Source organism: Dicentrarchus labrax, unplaced genomic scaffold, assembly GCF_905237075.1.
Source record: "Dicentrarchus labrax unplaced genomic scaffold, dlabrax2021, whole genome shotgun sequence".
NCBI lineage: Eukaryota > Metazoa > Chordata > Actinopteri > Moronidae > Dicentrarchus > Dicentrarchus labrax.
In genome coordinates this window covers 14,124,512-14,141,392 of record NW_026136707.1, presented here as the reverse complement: position 1 = coordinate 14,141,392, position 16,881 = coordinate 14,124,512, and the positions used below count along the sequence as shown (strand labels likewise).

The window sequence follows — 16,881 nt, the reverse complement described above, 5'->3', positions numbered from 1 at the left end:
AAACATCAGGTCTGCATATGTTCCTCCTGCCCCGATAATGGATTAAGAAGTGCTTTTCTCCTTATGAAAATAACACCAGCGATTGTCTGACCAATGAGAATTTGGTTACTTGATACCCGATTCCATATATGTAGTTATTTCGTCATCCTTTTGTTCCATTTATTGCAAGTTCTGCCTTCCTCTCACTGAAATTGCTGGAGGCAGCAAGATACTGCATGACGGTGCAAAAGGCATTTATCAGACAACAATGTGAAGTGTTTTTTATTTTATTTAAACACTGGTAGCTGTATTGGACATAAAGAAATGACTAATAGTCACATTGTAAGTAGTAAAAATTCAAATGATAGTGTGGTGGAGTCATTCAACCCTGTATGGCAAGCTCAACAACATGACACGCATCACATGGGGGACTTCAATAAATGAGCTATGCTTAAAAAAAATTGAAAGAATGAAAAGTTAAATGACCAATGTATAGGATTTAGTGGCATCTAGTAGTGAAGTTGCAGACTGCCAGTTCAACCTGGCAGACTCCACAGAAGGCAACCTGCGGCATCTGAAGATAAAAATCACTAATTTTATGGTAACAAAAACACGATTCCTATATTCAGGTGATATATATACTCAGATGAAAACACACTACAATATTATATTCCCTTTCTGCCTAGATCCTCCTAAATGTTACATGCTGGACCTTTAAATGAAAAATCTTTCTCACTGTCTGCAGCCATCATTCTTGTACTCGTTTGTAAATGCAGTAAACCCTTGGCAGGCAGTTTTATGTGAAGTTTTTTTACATTCTTCTTCTGAAGGCTTTCTTTCAACCCAGGAGTCTGATTCCAACAGATACTGCATCCTACAAAAAGAGGGAGAGAGTGAACACAATGAGAATAAATTAGAGTAAAAATATACTTCTTTTATTGACTATACTTACGTTCCATTTGAGTCCGTTGTGGATCCGTCTTTGCCCATGATGAGATACTGTTTTCCCAAGTCCAGCAGTCCTTTACACTGACGTCTCTTAGCAAACACTCGAACAGAATCCTCACCCACAAGGACATCTCCATCTGACAGATGATTGTCATTACATTTATTATAGATTTACAAGCATAAATAAAGAAGCCGAGAAAGGCCATGCTTGAAATTATGTTTTTAATGCTGCTATCTCAAGATGATGAGTTAAATATTGAGTTGTCTCAAGATAACAAGTTGGATTTCTTGTGATAACAGGTTGATTTATCTCATTACCTCAAGAAAACAAAAACACAGATTACCTGAGATAACAAGATATTTATATTAATGACGTTATCAATCTCAGCAGACTCACTGACTGTGAAGTTGCAGCGTGGCTAGTCTTCTTAAATAATGAGGATTGCTCTGAATATTATCTCTAACAGAAAGACAATGCAATTTCTGCCTGTGTTAGACCTTGACGGAGGTACTGATCTGTCTGATGCATTGATCACTTATGGGTAAAGCTTGATAGGCCTAAACATCATCAAGGGCTTTATTTTCTGCTCTTTTCTGCTTTTCATCTCACAGCTTGTTTTCTCGAAACAACAAAAAAAATGAATACATGAAATATAAATATAAATAAAACCATTAAAAAAATAATTGCAAGCGGTTCTCAGCTTCTGCATGTAATGGCATGAAACTATTTTAAGGTCAGTGTTACAGCACCTGCTAAGTCTTGTGGTTAAAATTTACTTACATGATCTGAGTACGTCCTTTACATTCATTTTGTACAGCTCAAAGTTACTCTTCATAGAAACACTGACAACTTCAACAATGTATGCTGAAATAAAACAAAAACATTTATCAACAACCATTAGTCTGAACCTTTATATTGCATCACTGTAGTATACTATCACAATATAAAAGAATGGATTCTTTATAGTCAAGTTATTATTAGATACTTTACACTATAATGCCTTGTGTGCAGTACTGACCGTAATCTACTGTAGGGAAGAAGCAAGCATGTTGTAAACGGAAACTCTTTGTGATTTTGGGATTTTGTGTTTGGAATGTATTTTGTATTTTATGACAGGGTCCTAAAGAAAAAAGAAACAAAATGCAATTTTAGTGGTTTACACAAATCTGAATGGCAAAGCTATATTTATTCTCAGGTGTTTGGCAGTATAGGTCTTAAGAGTAATGGCCTACTTTCTGCACATTGGCACACATCCTCTGAACACAGTTTGGAGACCATCTTGCTTCTTTGGGGGGCGGAGTAGAACACAGTGCACTTTATGTCTGCAATGAAAGAACAAATAGTTAATAAATTCCTGATAAATTGAAAGACATGTCCCCGCTGTCCTGACAGAAAATGCAGAAAATATCAAATAAAAGCTTACTTGGTTCATAATAATCATAGAACACAGCTGGAGCAGGCTGGAGAAGGCCAATTGGTACTGTCTGTATAGCATTAAAACTAATGCATTCCTCTCTTTCAAAGAGCTAGAGTGAGAGAGGAAATATTTTAGTATTGGACATATTAAATGTTTGTCTATGTAAATAGATTCAGCCGTACCTCATTGAAGTAGATCAGCACTCTTCCGTAGGTGACCTCATAATGGGAAATGTATCGTTCAGGTGGCAGTTTTAGCTATGAGGAGACAAGCACTTAAATTTAATATAGCAGAAGAAAAGACAGTTCTTTCTTTTACAACAGAGTTTTGGTAAAATGGTATATGGTTGCAAATTGGGAGGACTGCTTGTTCTAGATATGTTTTTGTCCCATCTGTATTTTCATTTCAAATTCTTCTGATGGTACCCAGGAGCTTCTGCCACCGTTGCCATGGAGAACAAGCCAGGCGCAAATCAGAAACAGTCGTGAATTCAAACCGCTTCATCGTTGCGTCACAAAACATAATTCTTTCATTAAAAAATACATTTAATCCAGAATTCAAACCGTCTGTCTGTAGGCTTAATATGACGCCTAACTTAGCTAAGAATAAACACTCGACATGGGGGAAACAGCTAGCCTGGCTCTGACCAAAGTTATCTTTACTAATTAACATGTATATGGTATGTTTAATCTTAACAGAAACTACAGATTGCCATTTCACAAGGGGTTATGACTATTTCTTTGGCAGGAGCAGTAACTTCCTGGAGTCTGCTGATTGTCATAGCTAACTTAAAGGCTTTTTTTGTGACTTTCTTTTGAAGAACCAGATATTTTCTGACACAGAGTTTCATGTCCGTTCATCCAAGCTCCAACTCTTAATCACCTCAGCTTGTCTATTGGAAGAAGTAATGGGGCATGACAACGTGAGCTGCTTGAAATAGTTCCCTTAATTTGCGCTGAGAAAGTCAATGATGAAGAAGAAGCAGAGAGAGCTACTAACCATGTCCAGGTCCGTAGTTAAAGCCTCAAATCCACTCAGAAGTGTGATGTCAGCAATGGCCATTCCTGTGAGCGTTCTGTTCTGGCTATGACTACACACAGGAAAACAATTAAATCTAGAGAGGCACTCGGAGAGCACAGACCTCTGCCAAGGCGTTTTGTTACTACAGGGATGTTTGAGGCGGCTGTTGAGTTTTCACTCAGTGTAATTTACAATGGGTTCATGCGTTTGTGAAAAATTCTGTTAATTTTGCTGTAGACAGTAATGTGACAAGCTATTAACTTTGCAATGTTAACGAAAGTGAAAAAAACAATAGTGCATCTGCCCAGTTATTCAGATCCCCTTAAAAATATAAAAATATAAAATAAAAGTGAGTTCTTCCTCGGCCCATGCCACATCCTTCTATCAAATTTCATGAAAATCAGACCAGTAGTTCTTCCAAAATCCTGCTGGCAGACAAACAATCGGACCTGAAAACATAACCTCCTTGGCAGAAGTAAATATAGACAAAGCTCATTGTCTCATGAATACTGAGAAATGTGATTTGAATCTCATTAACTAACCTGACACAGATTCTGTAGGTGACAGTCTCGTCTGAATTTAAGTCGTTATCAAGATCTCTTCTGCTTCGGGTGCGGGCGTCAAACCACTCAATTTCTGATCGTGGTACTCGTGCCTTCACGTCCTCGTTAATATCATAGTCATCATAGTATTCATAATTTTCTATGACTTTAGCTAAGGAGACAGAAGTTAATGTAACTGTGTTGCTTTTACCAGCAGTATGTGTCTGTGATCTGTTATCAGTGAGAAAAGCTCACCAGTGTACTTCACTTTCCCCTCCACTGTGACGCTGATAGACACTTGGTTACAATCATTCTTGGGTTCCAATAGATGGTAAGCCTTTAAAACCTGCCAAACAGATTGGGGATTTATTGTAAATGATCTCTTTGATCACATATACAGACATTAATCAGACTTACTTTTAGCTTGAAATGGCCTTTTCCTGTCAATTGCACAACAATGTTGTTTCCTACAAGTTTCTGAGACAAAAGACACAAGAAAAAACAAGCAATCTAAGAATGACGTTAAATATTTATGTGAATATTTAAAGGTGAGGTATGAAATTCTAGATTCTTATAATCCAAAACACTTATTATATCTCTTCACAGCCCATTAACAACAATACAGCCCAGGCTCTGTAAATAGGAAACAAACAAAGTGGATCAAAACGAGCCAGCAGCCATGATTTGTGTGTCAGGTAATGTTAAATTACTTACTTATTAGATGATCATCAAGCTTACTTTCTAGTTTTGCAAGACATGCTCTTCATATAATGTAAGTAATAGAAGCAGTGAAACCATCTTGTTCTCTCTGCATGTTAGCTTCACAGACACAACTGTAGCAACAGTTTGTTGACCCACAACCTTTCTATTCTAACTTTAGTTACAATACTTGCTGCTGACAATGCTCTATGATACCTTAAGGTCTGTTTCCACTTTGTGACGTTGTTTCTCCAGTTCAAGCTTTACAATGTCACTCCTTCCTGGGGCTGAGAACTCTGCTATTACATTTGCTTCTGGACTGACGGACCTCTTTAGCTCATACTCTGCGAGGGCTTCCAGTGCCATGATGGTATCCTGCACGTGGTAATAAAACATTGATAACATGTTTAACATTTCTAGTCTGACAGTTAATCTGGATTATACTCTATGATGATAGACTAAGCAAATTATATAGGGGTCATGTCCAAATACAGGGAACCTTTGGGTTCAAACATTTCTCAGTGTCCCAATCACCTGGGATGATTTGAAGCCTCCAAAATAGTTTTCTTGGGTGGTTAACCAGCAGGCAGTTTTGTCTGCCCACGTGATATGCCCAATTTCCAGTGCAGTTAGGAGTGCATAGGCTGTCGTCTCTACTGTAATGACATCTGCAAACTTCTGATTCTCTGGGCTGTCATTAGTTGTCCACAGATAACAACCATTCTTTCCTGATGAATTGAAGAAATGGGCAATCAGTAAAAAAACCAAAAAAAAAACAACAAACAATTAACATATTGACCAAAACAAATGTGGTTGCTCTTAGGGTTGGGCGATATGTAAATATATGAGATAATATAAACTGGTCAACAAATGTTCTGCCACTTTTCACAATATAACTTTAATATCCCTGGGTGCATTAGGCAATGCTGTAAATCATTTACAAGAACTGATTTCTGGTTAAATTGGACTTTTATATGATTTTTTCATCCATGTAATTCACTGGGTTTGCTAAAGACAGATATTTCTGTCAGTTTATTTTATCCAATATCAGTTTCTCAATTGATCATACTTAACTGACTATACTGGCTCTTTCAGTATATATTTGGACAACACAATATGAAATTACATATTTTATCCATATCACCCAGACCTATTCGCTTTGATTGGACATGCCTTCAGTAGCCAGTGCTTCAAGTTTTGACCAGACAGATGAAAGACCCATTCCCTCTGGTAGGCAAACTGAGAGACAGTAGGCTGTAATGGCAACAGCATAGGGATGCTGAAGCTCCTCAAAGTGTGACAGAAGGTATGTTGTTGATTTTGAAATTGTTTTTTCCTGCCAAAAAGTAGGAGTAGTCAATTAATTGTTTGGACCTAATCTTCTTTGCAAATGATGCATTGACTACAGTGTATTAAAATACATATAAACTTAGACAAAAGTAAGTTACCGCATAATTTCTCATTTTAGTCTCCAGGAATTGAAGGGACCGTTGCAGAGCAAGAGTTATGAAAGCTGTCATGAATGCTTCTTGATCTATGCCTTTCTACATTAAACACACAGAAACAATGTAGCATTCAAATCACTGCGGTTGAATGTATTCAGTACTGTTCTAATATACATATATGCATGTTTTAACATGTCACACAGTACGCACAGCTTACCAGAACTCCTCTGTGCAGCACTTGTTGTGGGTCACTGAATGACCCATCAGTCTTCTGCACTGTCAGCAAGTGCCTGACTGGGTGACTGATATCTTCTTCTGTTACAACCTTAGCCATCTTGCCCTGCTGTCCAAAATCCACAGTTTGACGCTCTGCCACCAACGATAGCACTTTCACTACAAGGGCTGTCACCCTGAGGACAAGAGGAAGAATAATAACTGAAAAAAAGTTGACTTTGAGAATTTGGAAGCAAGGACAGTTGATTTACTATGTGAGATATTGGAAGTAACTACCTTCCATCACAAATCAATAAGGCAGCTAAAAACACATACTCACCAGGTACTAGATGGCACTGAACCCCATGCTCCATAAGATCCACTGCGTTTCTTGAATGTGAAAATCCTCATACAACCTGACAAAGAAAGTGTTTACATTGTTAAAAAAAATGTCTATAGCTTTGTTAGTGACCTGCAACCGGAATAAAAAAAACAATACCATGCAATTTAATGGAGAAATTACCCGACTGCTCACTTAAATTACTAGCTCAGTAAACCGTTTCCTAATGAGTTTATGGTCTTAAGTCTTTCTCCATACAGCATGATGTTCATTTAGTAAATATTGGTCAAATTTAAAGTAAAATAGACAATAAAGCCAAAGTATGCTTTTGGGCGTGGCTACCTTGTGCTTGAGTCACTCTCAGTGAGCCTGTCCAGCGTAGCACACGAAAATGAGATCAAACTGTCAAACTAAGCAGTGCTGATCAAATAGGAAGATAGACAGCTGAAGATAGACAGAAAATGGGGGTAGAGAGAGAGGGGAAGACACACAGCAAAGGGCTGCAGGTCAGATTCAAACCCTGGGCTGCTGCAGCAAGGACTCAGTACATGGTCTCCAGCTCTACCAGGTGAGCTAACTGGGCACCCTCAAAGGCTTCTTTTGACTGCTGGACAATATTCCCAGTCCAGATCAGGAGTTCTCGTGCCCTGCACACAACCTGGCCAAGCCCTGCTTTCCCCTCTAGAGTCATTTAACGTTGTCCTTCACTACTGGTGGTTACTGCCAAAACAGGCACAGTCAATATTCTGACCACAATTCCTAGCTCCTACTGCTTCAACAATGGAGACTAGGAACATGGCCCCTCAGCTTCCATGTTGCTAACCTCCCCCAGGAGTACATGAGAAATGTCTGGGAGGTGGGAGCTGAAGACCTAGTGGACAGGTGCCTCAGCCAGATAGTCCCAGTTCACCTTTACAACACATTTTACCAGGTCTATCCAGCTCTCTTCCCCGCCATCTGATCTAGGGGTACGTGTATTTGTCCTGAACCTGGACAGGACCATTGGTTCGATATACAGCTTCCTCAGTTCAGTGCCCTATGATCCAACCAATTACTGTACTAAGTCTATGTATGTCCACGCATTTGCATCCATGGAACATAATTCTAGAGAGCAAGTTTTACCCTGAAAGTAAAAAAAAATGAAAGAAGAAAATGTTGTCCTGATGGTGGCGCTAATGGAAAGGTACAGGGGTCACTGAACAGATTAAAATTCAATTCAGTGAGACACCTTATTGTGGACCAAAGTGTGACAGAAAGACAGACAGGCTCTTTTGGTTCTTGTAACAGGCACGAGCAGCAGAAATCAAAACACATATCAGAATTTAAGTTTGGCTGAAACTTTTTTCTTAAATATTGTATATTATATTATATCTGTGTGCTTAGTCATAGAAAATTTGAATTTAATTCATAAATGATAACGACATTGTGCAGGTTATTGCTTGATATGTTCCTACCTTTCTCGATTATTTTAAGAGCATCATCTCTGGTACCAGCAGGCAGGTCCAACCATTGGTAACTCAGGTCAAGGTAGCGGAGAGCTGAAACTGTAGGGGCTAGTCGTACCATTGTCTGTTCTAAACATCCTGTAGGCAGTACGATCAAGCCAGCAACCTTCTCAAAGGAAAGAAGGTTCCTTGCATGTGAACTGCCAAATCCATCCCCTGTCAAATGAGGAGACTGAAAGGGTGAGATACTGTTATTTACCAAGGTACCAATTTTATGTCTGTGTCTAAAAGTGCATACCTTCCACTGAAATATAAATATTGGAGATGGAGTCGGGGACTGTGTCATTTGGTAAAGATCCGTCAAGAGTGAAATTCTTAGTGCTTGTCCCTATCAAAATGGAGAGAGGTAAATTGATTAAAGCAAAAGTAAAGGCAATATATATTGAAGGATAAAAATAATAACTGTCATGCAAGTATAAATACTGCAACAACTCACCATCTAAATTAAACACCAGGGTTTCTTCCTCTCTCTTTTGTAGTCCTTCTGTCTGCAACATGAGAAAATAGAGAAATATGCAAATAGAAGAAGTGTGTTGATTTAAGTAAACAGTAGTACACAAATGTGCTCATTAGTTATAATTAGGACTGTCCCCAACTGAAGATTTTCTTAGTCGACTAGTTGTTACACGTTTATGATATTAATTTCATTATTTAATATATATTTTAACAGCCGCCTGTTAAATAGGAACAGTAATGATTCTGAAAGGAGACTGAACATTTAGTTAATTTATTTCTACACAGGGTAACATCATACAGTCTCGTTATTGGAATAACTAACTTTCAACTTCACAAAAACAAATACTGGTGGACTTAAAAATACGATGGATGACATATAATGTGTCAGTTACTTACAAATGAACTCACTATAAACTCACTCCTCTTCCTCAGTTTCATAGCTCTCCTGTCCCTACCTGAACCCACCATGTCTTCATCCCCAGAATAGTCCTAGTCGTGGTTGCTGTAAATCAGCTGATGGGTCCCCCGTTCCTACCCCAGTCCAGGTACAGACAGTAGGACCACTGGCTAAGGGCTGCAGCTAGTACAGTTAGCATATGCAATAGTGCACCAGGGAGTGACTCCCTGTGTTGCAACAATGTTTAACATTGTTTTCGTTTTTCTGTGACTATCCGACTAATGAAAATGAACGATTAAGTTGACTATTAGAGGACAGCACTAGTTATAACAATAAATAAAAAATAATAATTATTTGAAATTAAATTAAATATAATTTGTGTGGGTACCCCACTGTCTGTATCTGTTCAACCAAATAAGTTATCTGTATCCGTATATGTACTCGGAATGGGCGGGGCTTAAACTAGACATGGGTGGGACTAACTGGAAGTTGTTAATTTAAGCCTGAAATTGATATAATTGGTTGATCCAAATTTGCCATATTTATCAGAGAACTATTTACAGAGCAGTCTCAGAATTGAGCTTCAGAGCAATGTTTTGATCACAAGAGTAAGAGAACTATTTGTTATTATAACAGTTTTTATATTTATTTTAGAAAACTGATTGACACATTTTGATGACACTTAAAAGTATGCAGTACATTATTTGTACTGGATGCTCGTTTCAACTGACTGCACAAGAAACAGAAAATACTTATGTCACTGAGATTTAATATGACTTCCATTACGTCATGTCGGCATATTTATTTTGTTTTTTATAATATTTGTTTTGCAGACATAATGTCACTCACCAACACATTCAAAGTCTTCTCAATTGCATCTATTCCCCTGTCGTTATCCATATCATAGAGACGTATTTTGATGGGTATTGAGCCGGTTACCATGGGGACAGTAGAGAATGAGACAAACTGGGAAGATTGTGGCTCCACAGTAATGTTAACGAAACTTGTAGTGGAGGCTGAAGCAGGGGAGCAAAGTCCCTCAGTTTGTTCCATATGAACTGCCACCTATAGAAATGTCCACAAAGAAAAAAAACATTAAGAATTAAATTGCACAGTAGTTGGTGCCAATTGCCACATTAGGTTATATCTACCTGTAGTCTGTTGGAGTCATAGTTGTAGATAACAGGCGAAATGGATAGTTGCTCATATTTCTTCACTGAGTAAGGCAGTCTCAGAGACACAAACACCTTCTTAAATGATCTGAACTCAGACGGCTTAACTACACAGAAACCTGAATGAATCATAGAGGAAGTGACAGTGCAATTATTAATGAGAAGCTCTTCAGTCTAATATCTAAGATGCATTTGTGAAGTGGGAAGCTGTTATTACCAGTGGCAGCAGATAAAGTGACAACTTGAATCTCCCACGTAGTGATGGAATCAGGTAGAGCAAAAGAGTGCCTAAGAGTTTTCAATTAATTAAAATGCATCTGACAAATGCTTTGTGTATATTGTAGACTTAAAGCTGCAGTAGGCATTTTTAACATACACTGTGAAAAAACTTTCCTCCTCTCTCTCTGCTGGCTCATATAACTTGGCTAAGCCCCTCCCATTTCAGCGATTGGGGGCAAGAAACAGAGGAGGACCTGATTTCTCTGGGAGGGGAGCACTGTATTATGGGACTGCTAAACCGACTTCTAATAACAACTTTCTGCTGTGCGGCTAGTACACCACACACACCCCACTGTCACGCCTCAAAAGTTATTCCCCACTGTATGTCATGCCTTTTTGCCACTTGTTGATACAAGTGCCGTGGCATCAAACATAATGAGCCTGAAGCTCTGTGTGCAGCCGGAACTTGTTCACACATGTGCTTTGTACTATATGCTGCTGAAAAAGGTTGTATTGGAAATGTATCACAAGTTGCAGGATTTGAATGAAACAAAAACTAATAATAACTGCCCATCCTAGCTTTAAGATTGGATTTAACAGATTCACTTACACTGAATGGTGGAAAGTCTCACACTGACAATATTAGAAGCAACAAACAATGCAAAGGATATAAACAAAGCCATAGGATAGCAATGGTTATTAAGTCTATAACTAGCCACTGTATTTCACTGGAAAAGAAAATATATGATAAAATCTGCTTTAAAGTTAATTATACATTAATTGCCCATATCTTACCTTCCTTTCCCATTTACATCAAATTCTGTGAAAGCAAAGCTTGTGGGGAAATATCGTCGGATGTACTGAGCAGCCGTGTCCAAGAAGAACTGTTCAATGATAGCTGTGCTTGCAGCTAAAAATGAGAAAATTTAAACTTTGTAACTAAACTGTGATAGTCATGCCACAGTCATTTAATGATATCTAAGTAAATGTGTAAAGTATTCAATGTCCACATGAAAATTTCATCTCACTCCGGCCAAGTCCTTTCTGGGCATCCTCTTGTATCTTTTGTTGTCTCAGACGTTCTCCTTCAAAGCAGCATTTTAAAAAGGCATCTGCACAAGAAGGATTTGCTTCCACAAGAGCGATTCTCTGCGCTCTTTCCTGACATGTCCGTCTCATAGGGATGAGAGAAAACCCGTGAACACAACATTCTTTCAACCTTTCATTAGTAAAGTTGGATTCTGAAAGTGACATTAAAAAGAAAAAAAGACACATTTTATAGCATATTCGTACCAGACGTATCTTACATTATTTTGTAGTAATGTCAGAAAGTTACGGAGCCCCTAAAGGGACATGGAAAAAAAAAAAAAAATGAAACGCTTCTAGTGCGCACTAGATAGTATCTAGTGCTCACCAGATACTATCTGGTGCGCACTAGATCCGTTTCTAGTGCCACTAGATACTGTCTTGTGCACTAGATATGGATGGAGTGTTGTGGCGAATCAACACATGGCTCATTTGAATATTAAAATTAGCCATGTGTTGATAGGTCACAACACGAAAATGTAACCAATGAAATTACTTATTTGACACACATTTTAAGCCAATAAGTATTAAACTAACAAGGTAATGTGTCAAAAGGCGGACTGTTTTTGTTATTTTCTCAAAAGGAGGACAAATGAGTGTCCGGCTGCAGGACAGGGCATTTAAATGCGGACTGTAACAAAAGAGGTTACAGATTAATTTACATTTATTTTTTAGTTACAGACAAATTAGTTTAATACTCATTTGAATATTAAAATTAGCCATGTGTTGATTCGCCACAACACTGATCGTATCTAGTGCTCACTAGATAGTATCTAGTGCTCACTATCTAGTGCACACAAGATAGTATCTAGTGCGCACTAGATAGGGATTTAGTGCGCACTAGAAACGTTTCTTTTTTTTTTTTTTCCCCCATGTCCCTTTAGGGGCTCCGTAGAAAGTTGACTTACGCAAGTTAATTATTTCCTGTTGAAGGTCTACAGAACGTCTCTGTCGTGCAGATTGTGAATAACAGCCAAGATCTAGAAAGTAGTATAACAGCATTAAAATCTAGACAGATAAAAATACTGTAAAACACAATCTAAACTGGATGAATTAAATGAAAAAAAACTGTGTTTTTGTCATACTCCTTTTCCACTTAGATTGAGACTGAGTTACAAAAGACAGGCCAGCTTCTGTTAGTACAGACGCAGGGTCAGATCCTCCACTATATGAGCAACCAAGGTCATTTGACTCCATAGAGGAAAACACCTGAAAAGTAGGAACAGGAGCTTTGATTCAATGTATTATAAAAATGGGTTGAATTAAAAAATAATTTAAGAGAAAATACATGTGAGGGAATGTGTGAAAGTTACCTGTTTGGCTGTGAGTTTATTATCGGCTTTTAGAGCATAGATGGCTTTATCCACAGCTAGCAAAGCCACTCTGGCATTCTGACCATGTAAATCAAATCGTAGTTCCGCGTGTTTTCCTGGTACAAATGCTGCCTTTTGTTCCACCTAAATTAAAGTTAAAATGTTGGGGATTTTTAAATGCCAAGGTTAATGCAATCAATACATTACAACAAAACATCTAAATATATATACAAACACATGGGCTGTGTTCACTAGTTGAAACTAACCTAAACAGAATACCGTTACCTCCCTGTCTACCCTCCCAACCCCATTCATAACTAGAAGGACACCCGGAGAGCGCAGACCTGGGCCAAGGCCAATTAATGTAAATATGCAACCATTACATTTGCCTGCATTGCAATTGACTTACATCTTGCAGTATTAAAGAGAGAAACAAGTCATTTGTGTAGCTGGCCTGTGATTTGGATCTAGTTTTGTGGTTTTGGTGGAAATGCAAAATAATGCAAGTGTCAAACACAGTCAACAAAGATGAAGTTCCATCGGTTTACTGTCTCCCTCTGCTCAGGTTGCCCTCTTATCTGATTGGTTTACTCACCTTGACGTTTATCTCACATTCATCCCTGACATCTACCCACACCGAGTCAGCAATGATGTTGCCATTTTGGTCATAGTAGTAGCCAATCAGACGGAAGCATGGCACCATATCAGGCGTTATCTGCAGGTTGTCTGTAACTGTAGTATGCATTCCGAGAGAACCCTTTTTTATTAGGATCCCACGGCTTAAGACCTACAACACAGTCAGTTATAACGTGTTAGATAAAAAACAAAACTGTTGCTTCTCTTTGTCAAAACAAACCATGTAGCATTTACTCAGATATGCCTCACCATGTAGTATATAAACCCATTTTTCTGGCCTTTGGTGTTGTAAACTACAGTTAGAGAGTCGCCCACAGAGTACATCTTGTTGGTAATGCTCAGGTAAAGGTAGCTGTTACTCGGAGATGAAGCACGTTGAATGACTTTCCTTTGCTGAAGGCCGTCTGCAGACACCTAATGAAGGCAGAGTGTAACCAGTCAAACTGAACTAAATGTCCAGTAGTTTCTCAATTAATCAACAATGTTAGATCTTAGGGATACTGACTTCAACAGTGATCTGAGCTGTAGTTCCAATATTAAATACAGTAAAGACTGCCCCCTCCTGGTCAGTGGTGCCTTGCCAAGACACTTCTGAAGATACTGGTACATCAATCTTTACTGGCACACCAGCTGCTCGGGAGCCATCTGGGAGACGCACAACCACCTATAATAACAACAAACAAAATATTTTACATACAGCATCATCACACTCATGTTCATAGCTGTGTACCCATTTGTTATTTACATGCGTACCACCACATCTAGTGGATATTCAGGAAGGAAATGCGAGCGGGTTCGAGAGAGATCTATGGTGTATTTGTGGGAGATGACAGGAAGGTAAACTTCTGCCTCTTGTATTTCACCACCTGGACCAAAAAGAATCAGATATCAATGAAAAATCACAATAATGTTCCCAATATTGTTATATTCCTATTCTATTTCTACTACCCTCTAAAATATGTAATGGCTTAGCTCAAGGGGTTTATCTTTAAATTTTTAGAACAATTATTATTGTTAGTATTATGATTATAGCTGCAGTAATAGTAGCAGAATTGTTGCAATTTATCACAAAACATGACTAAACATACTTTGTGTACAACACATGCTGCTATATACAAAACATAAAATCTTTTGCACATAAAATATTTTCTCAGTTTACACCATTACACACAACAGTTTTTAATTTGGAGATTAATTGGGAAGTTGCTGATGTAAACATTGGTATATAGCGTGGAAGAGTGTCTTTTACTTTGTATGTTGGTGACAAATACTCCCAAGTAGATTTGTGATCCCCTTTCCTGTAAGTCAGAGAGGGTTTCGTTGTTCTTTTTTTGGAGGTGCATATTTAAGTCTGCTATCCGGAGAGAAGCTGCTGCAGTTCCATTCTCGACCTGCAAGAAATACTTGACTTTTAACTACTGTAACCCTTAAGAGATGCAATAGGTAGGCAGATTATCTGATCTCAGATCTTGAAATAAGCTTCAAATATCCGTTTCCTCACCGAATCAGTCAACGCCACTCCCGGGATAAAGACAGGCTTCGTTGTTTTACCACGGCCTTTTTCTACCACTCCAAATTGGCAGTGGTAAGCCCCTTTAACGTTCTCACCATGTGAATACCTAGAGAAAATGATTGTACAATTGGTACTATAGAAGTCAAGACAAAAAGAGAGTCTGAAAATTTAGGCAAGCCTAAAGATCATATATCAAATATCAATCAAATATCAAATATCATAATAGCCCATGTTGTAAAATATGTGGACTAGGAAGCTTTTCTTCATTTCAAAACTGCATTCATCAACATCTTTTTTACATTAATATTGAATCAAATTAATAGGGATATGAAAGGGGTCACTTAATGACACGCAATTGCAATGTTAGCAACTAATAATATATAATGCAGCTTTAACAGGAAACTTGGCAGTACATAAACGTTAATGAGAATTTAGTCAACACTTACTTGGCTGAGATGGTGAAGTCAAACTGTTCAGCATTTAACAGAATATACCTCTGCATCATTGCAATGTTCACCTCAAAACTGGGTAAAACTAGGGTGTGGATAAGGATAATAAGGATAAAAACGTTTTTTACGGGTAAGAAATATTATCTGGTCATTTTAAAGAAAGAAGTTGTACTTAAATCAAATTAGTTTACCAAATTTTTGGACTTTAAACTCCCGGGAGGCAGCATTGGCTTCATCATCTTCATAGTGTGCTGTAATCTTCCATGTGCCCATTCTTTGCAAACAAAGCATACATGTTATTTATTATTATTATTTCTTAAGTTGCTTGTGCTGTTATGTTAGACCCAGTTTATAAGAAATGTGTTTTAACATACTTGGAGACATCAGGTATGGGAAATATGTCTTTGAATATTCCTCCCTTTGCAATCTTAAGGGACTTGAATACTCTTTTTCCACCAGCATTCTATCATAAAATGCATAAATCATGAAATTAAACCATGAAAATAATTGTGCTCATCTTTCAAAGTCCCCTTTATTCTCAAAGAAAATGTTTCTACTCACATAAATTGATATGTGGAACACTCCCTCATGAGGCCTGAATGTGTGGTCAAGAGTGAATATCCTGTAGTTCACTAGAAGAGATAATCAACATCAATCACTGTTCATTTTTGTGGAGAATTATTTCACATTGTTTCACTTTCTTTTTTTTCTTTTTTTTTACATTTATTGACTTTCCTTTTACCTGTCTGTGCTGGGTTGTAGATTGGCTGATCAGTCTGAATAAAGATATTGCCCCTGTGTTTTGATACCAGGACCCTGGTTTGCTTCCTGCGAGGGAAGGAGGGGCTCTCTGCCACCAGTATAAGGTACATAAGGTCTCGATGTTGAGAAAAACTTGACATAAGTTCCATGTCTATCTATAAAGATGCAAATTAGAGGTTTTGGTTAATAACATCCCAGTCCTGTCTAAAATTTGTAGAAGAGCTACAAGAGTTTCTCATACCATGAGCTCCACTGTTTTGATCTCCCCTTCCGTAGCACACACAACAGTTTTCTTCGCAGACACAATATCAGTTTTATGCTCCAGGTGAAGAGAAACAGTCTTATTAAGATGAGATTTTCCCATCTGGACAAACACTTTCTCATTTACACCCACATGAAACACTCCAGGGGCTGAAATGAAGAATCTGCACACAAAAGTGAAAAATAATGCCACATATTTTGTCTTATCTTTTATATTATGACAAAATAACATAATAACAATCTAATAATATGCTGAAAACTTTTGTAAATTAATTACTGTGTAATTATATCAACGTTTAAAAGTTAGAGAGCATAATTTAACCCTCACAGAAATGATTGGCATTACATTGCATTATTACATAATGTAGGTTCATGCAGGTATTTCTACATTTACCCGTTGTCCGGTGAACACTCTGATTCTTTAGTCAAGATCAGGAGCAGTAGAAAAAAGATGTGGCACTTCATTGTGTAGCTCCTATTTCTTTGCCTGCACTGACGCAGACTTCTG

The 16,881-nt window shown here is 37.9% G+C and overlaps 1 protein-coding gene across 1 annotated transcript; it reads right to left on the bottom strand.

The window, feature by feature from the left end:
- Window positions 1-250: 250 nt before the first annotated feature.
- Window positions 251-16,881, bottom strand: LOC127366978 (complement C4-like). The gene is made up of 41 exons (XM_051406461.1): window positions 16,768-16,881; window positions 16,354-16,537; window positions 16,093-16,267; window positions 15,912-15,982; window positions 15,725-15,813; window positions 15,542-15,624; window positions 15,348-15,435; window positions 14,890-15,007; window positions 14,638-14,779; window positions 14,142-14,254; window positions 13,894-14,052; window positions 13,638-13,802; window positions 13,348-13,539; window positions 12,753-12,896; window positions 12,525-12,648; window positions 12,348-12,419; window positions 11,382-11,594; window positions 11,149-11,263; window positions 10,352-10,422; window positions 10,114-10,253; window positions 9,812-10,027; window positions 8,546-8,597; window positions 8,348-8,437; window positions 8,059-8,265; window positions 6,605-6,680; window positions 6,269-6,461; window positions 6,055-6,150; window positions 5,780-5,942; window positions 5,141-5,334; window positions 4,823-4,981; window positions 4,325-4,384; window positions 4,163-4,253; window positions 3,908-4,079; window positions 3,345-3,435; window positions 2,528-2,602; window positions 2,352-2,454; window positions 2,161-2,250; window positions 1,947-2,048; window positions 1,709-1,792; window positions 932-1,064; window positions 251-853 (listed from the first exon to the last, which is right to left on the bottom strand). The coding sequence occupies exons 1-41, from the start codon at window positions 16,836-16,838 to the stop codon at window positions 712-714; spliced, it is 5,118 nt and encodes a 1,705-aa protein (XP_051262421.1). The 5' UTR covers window positions 16,839-16,881; the 3' UTR covers window positions 251-711.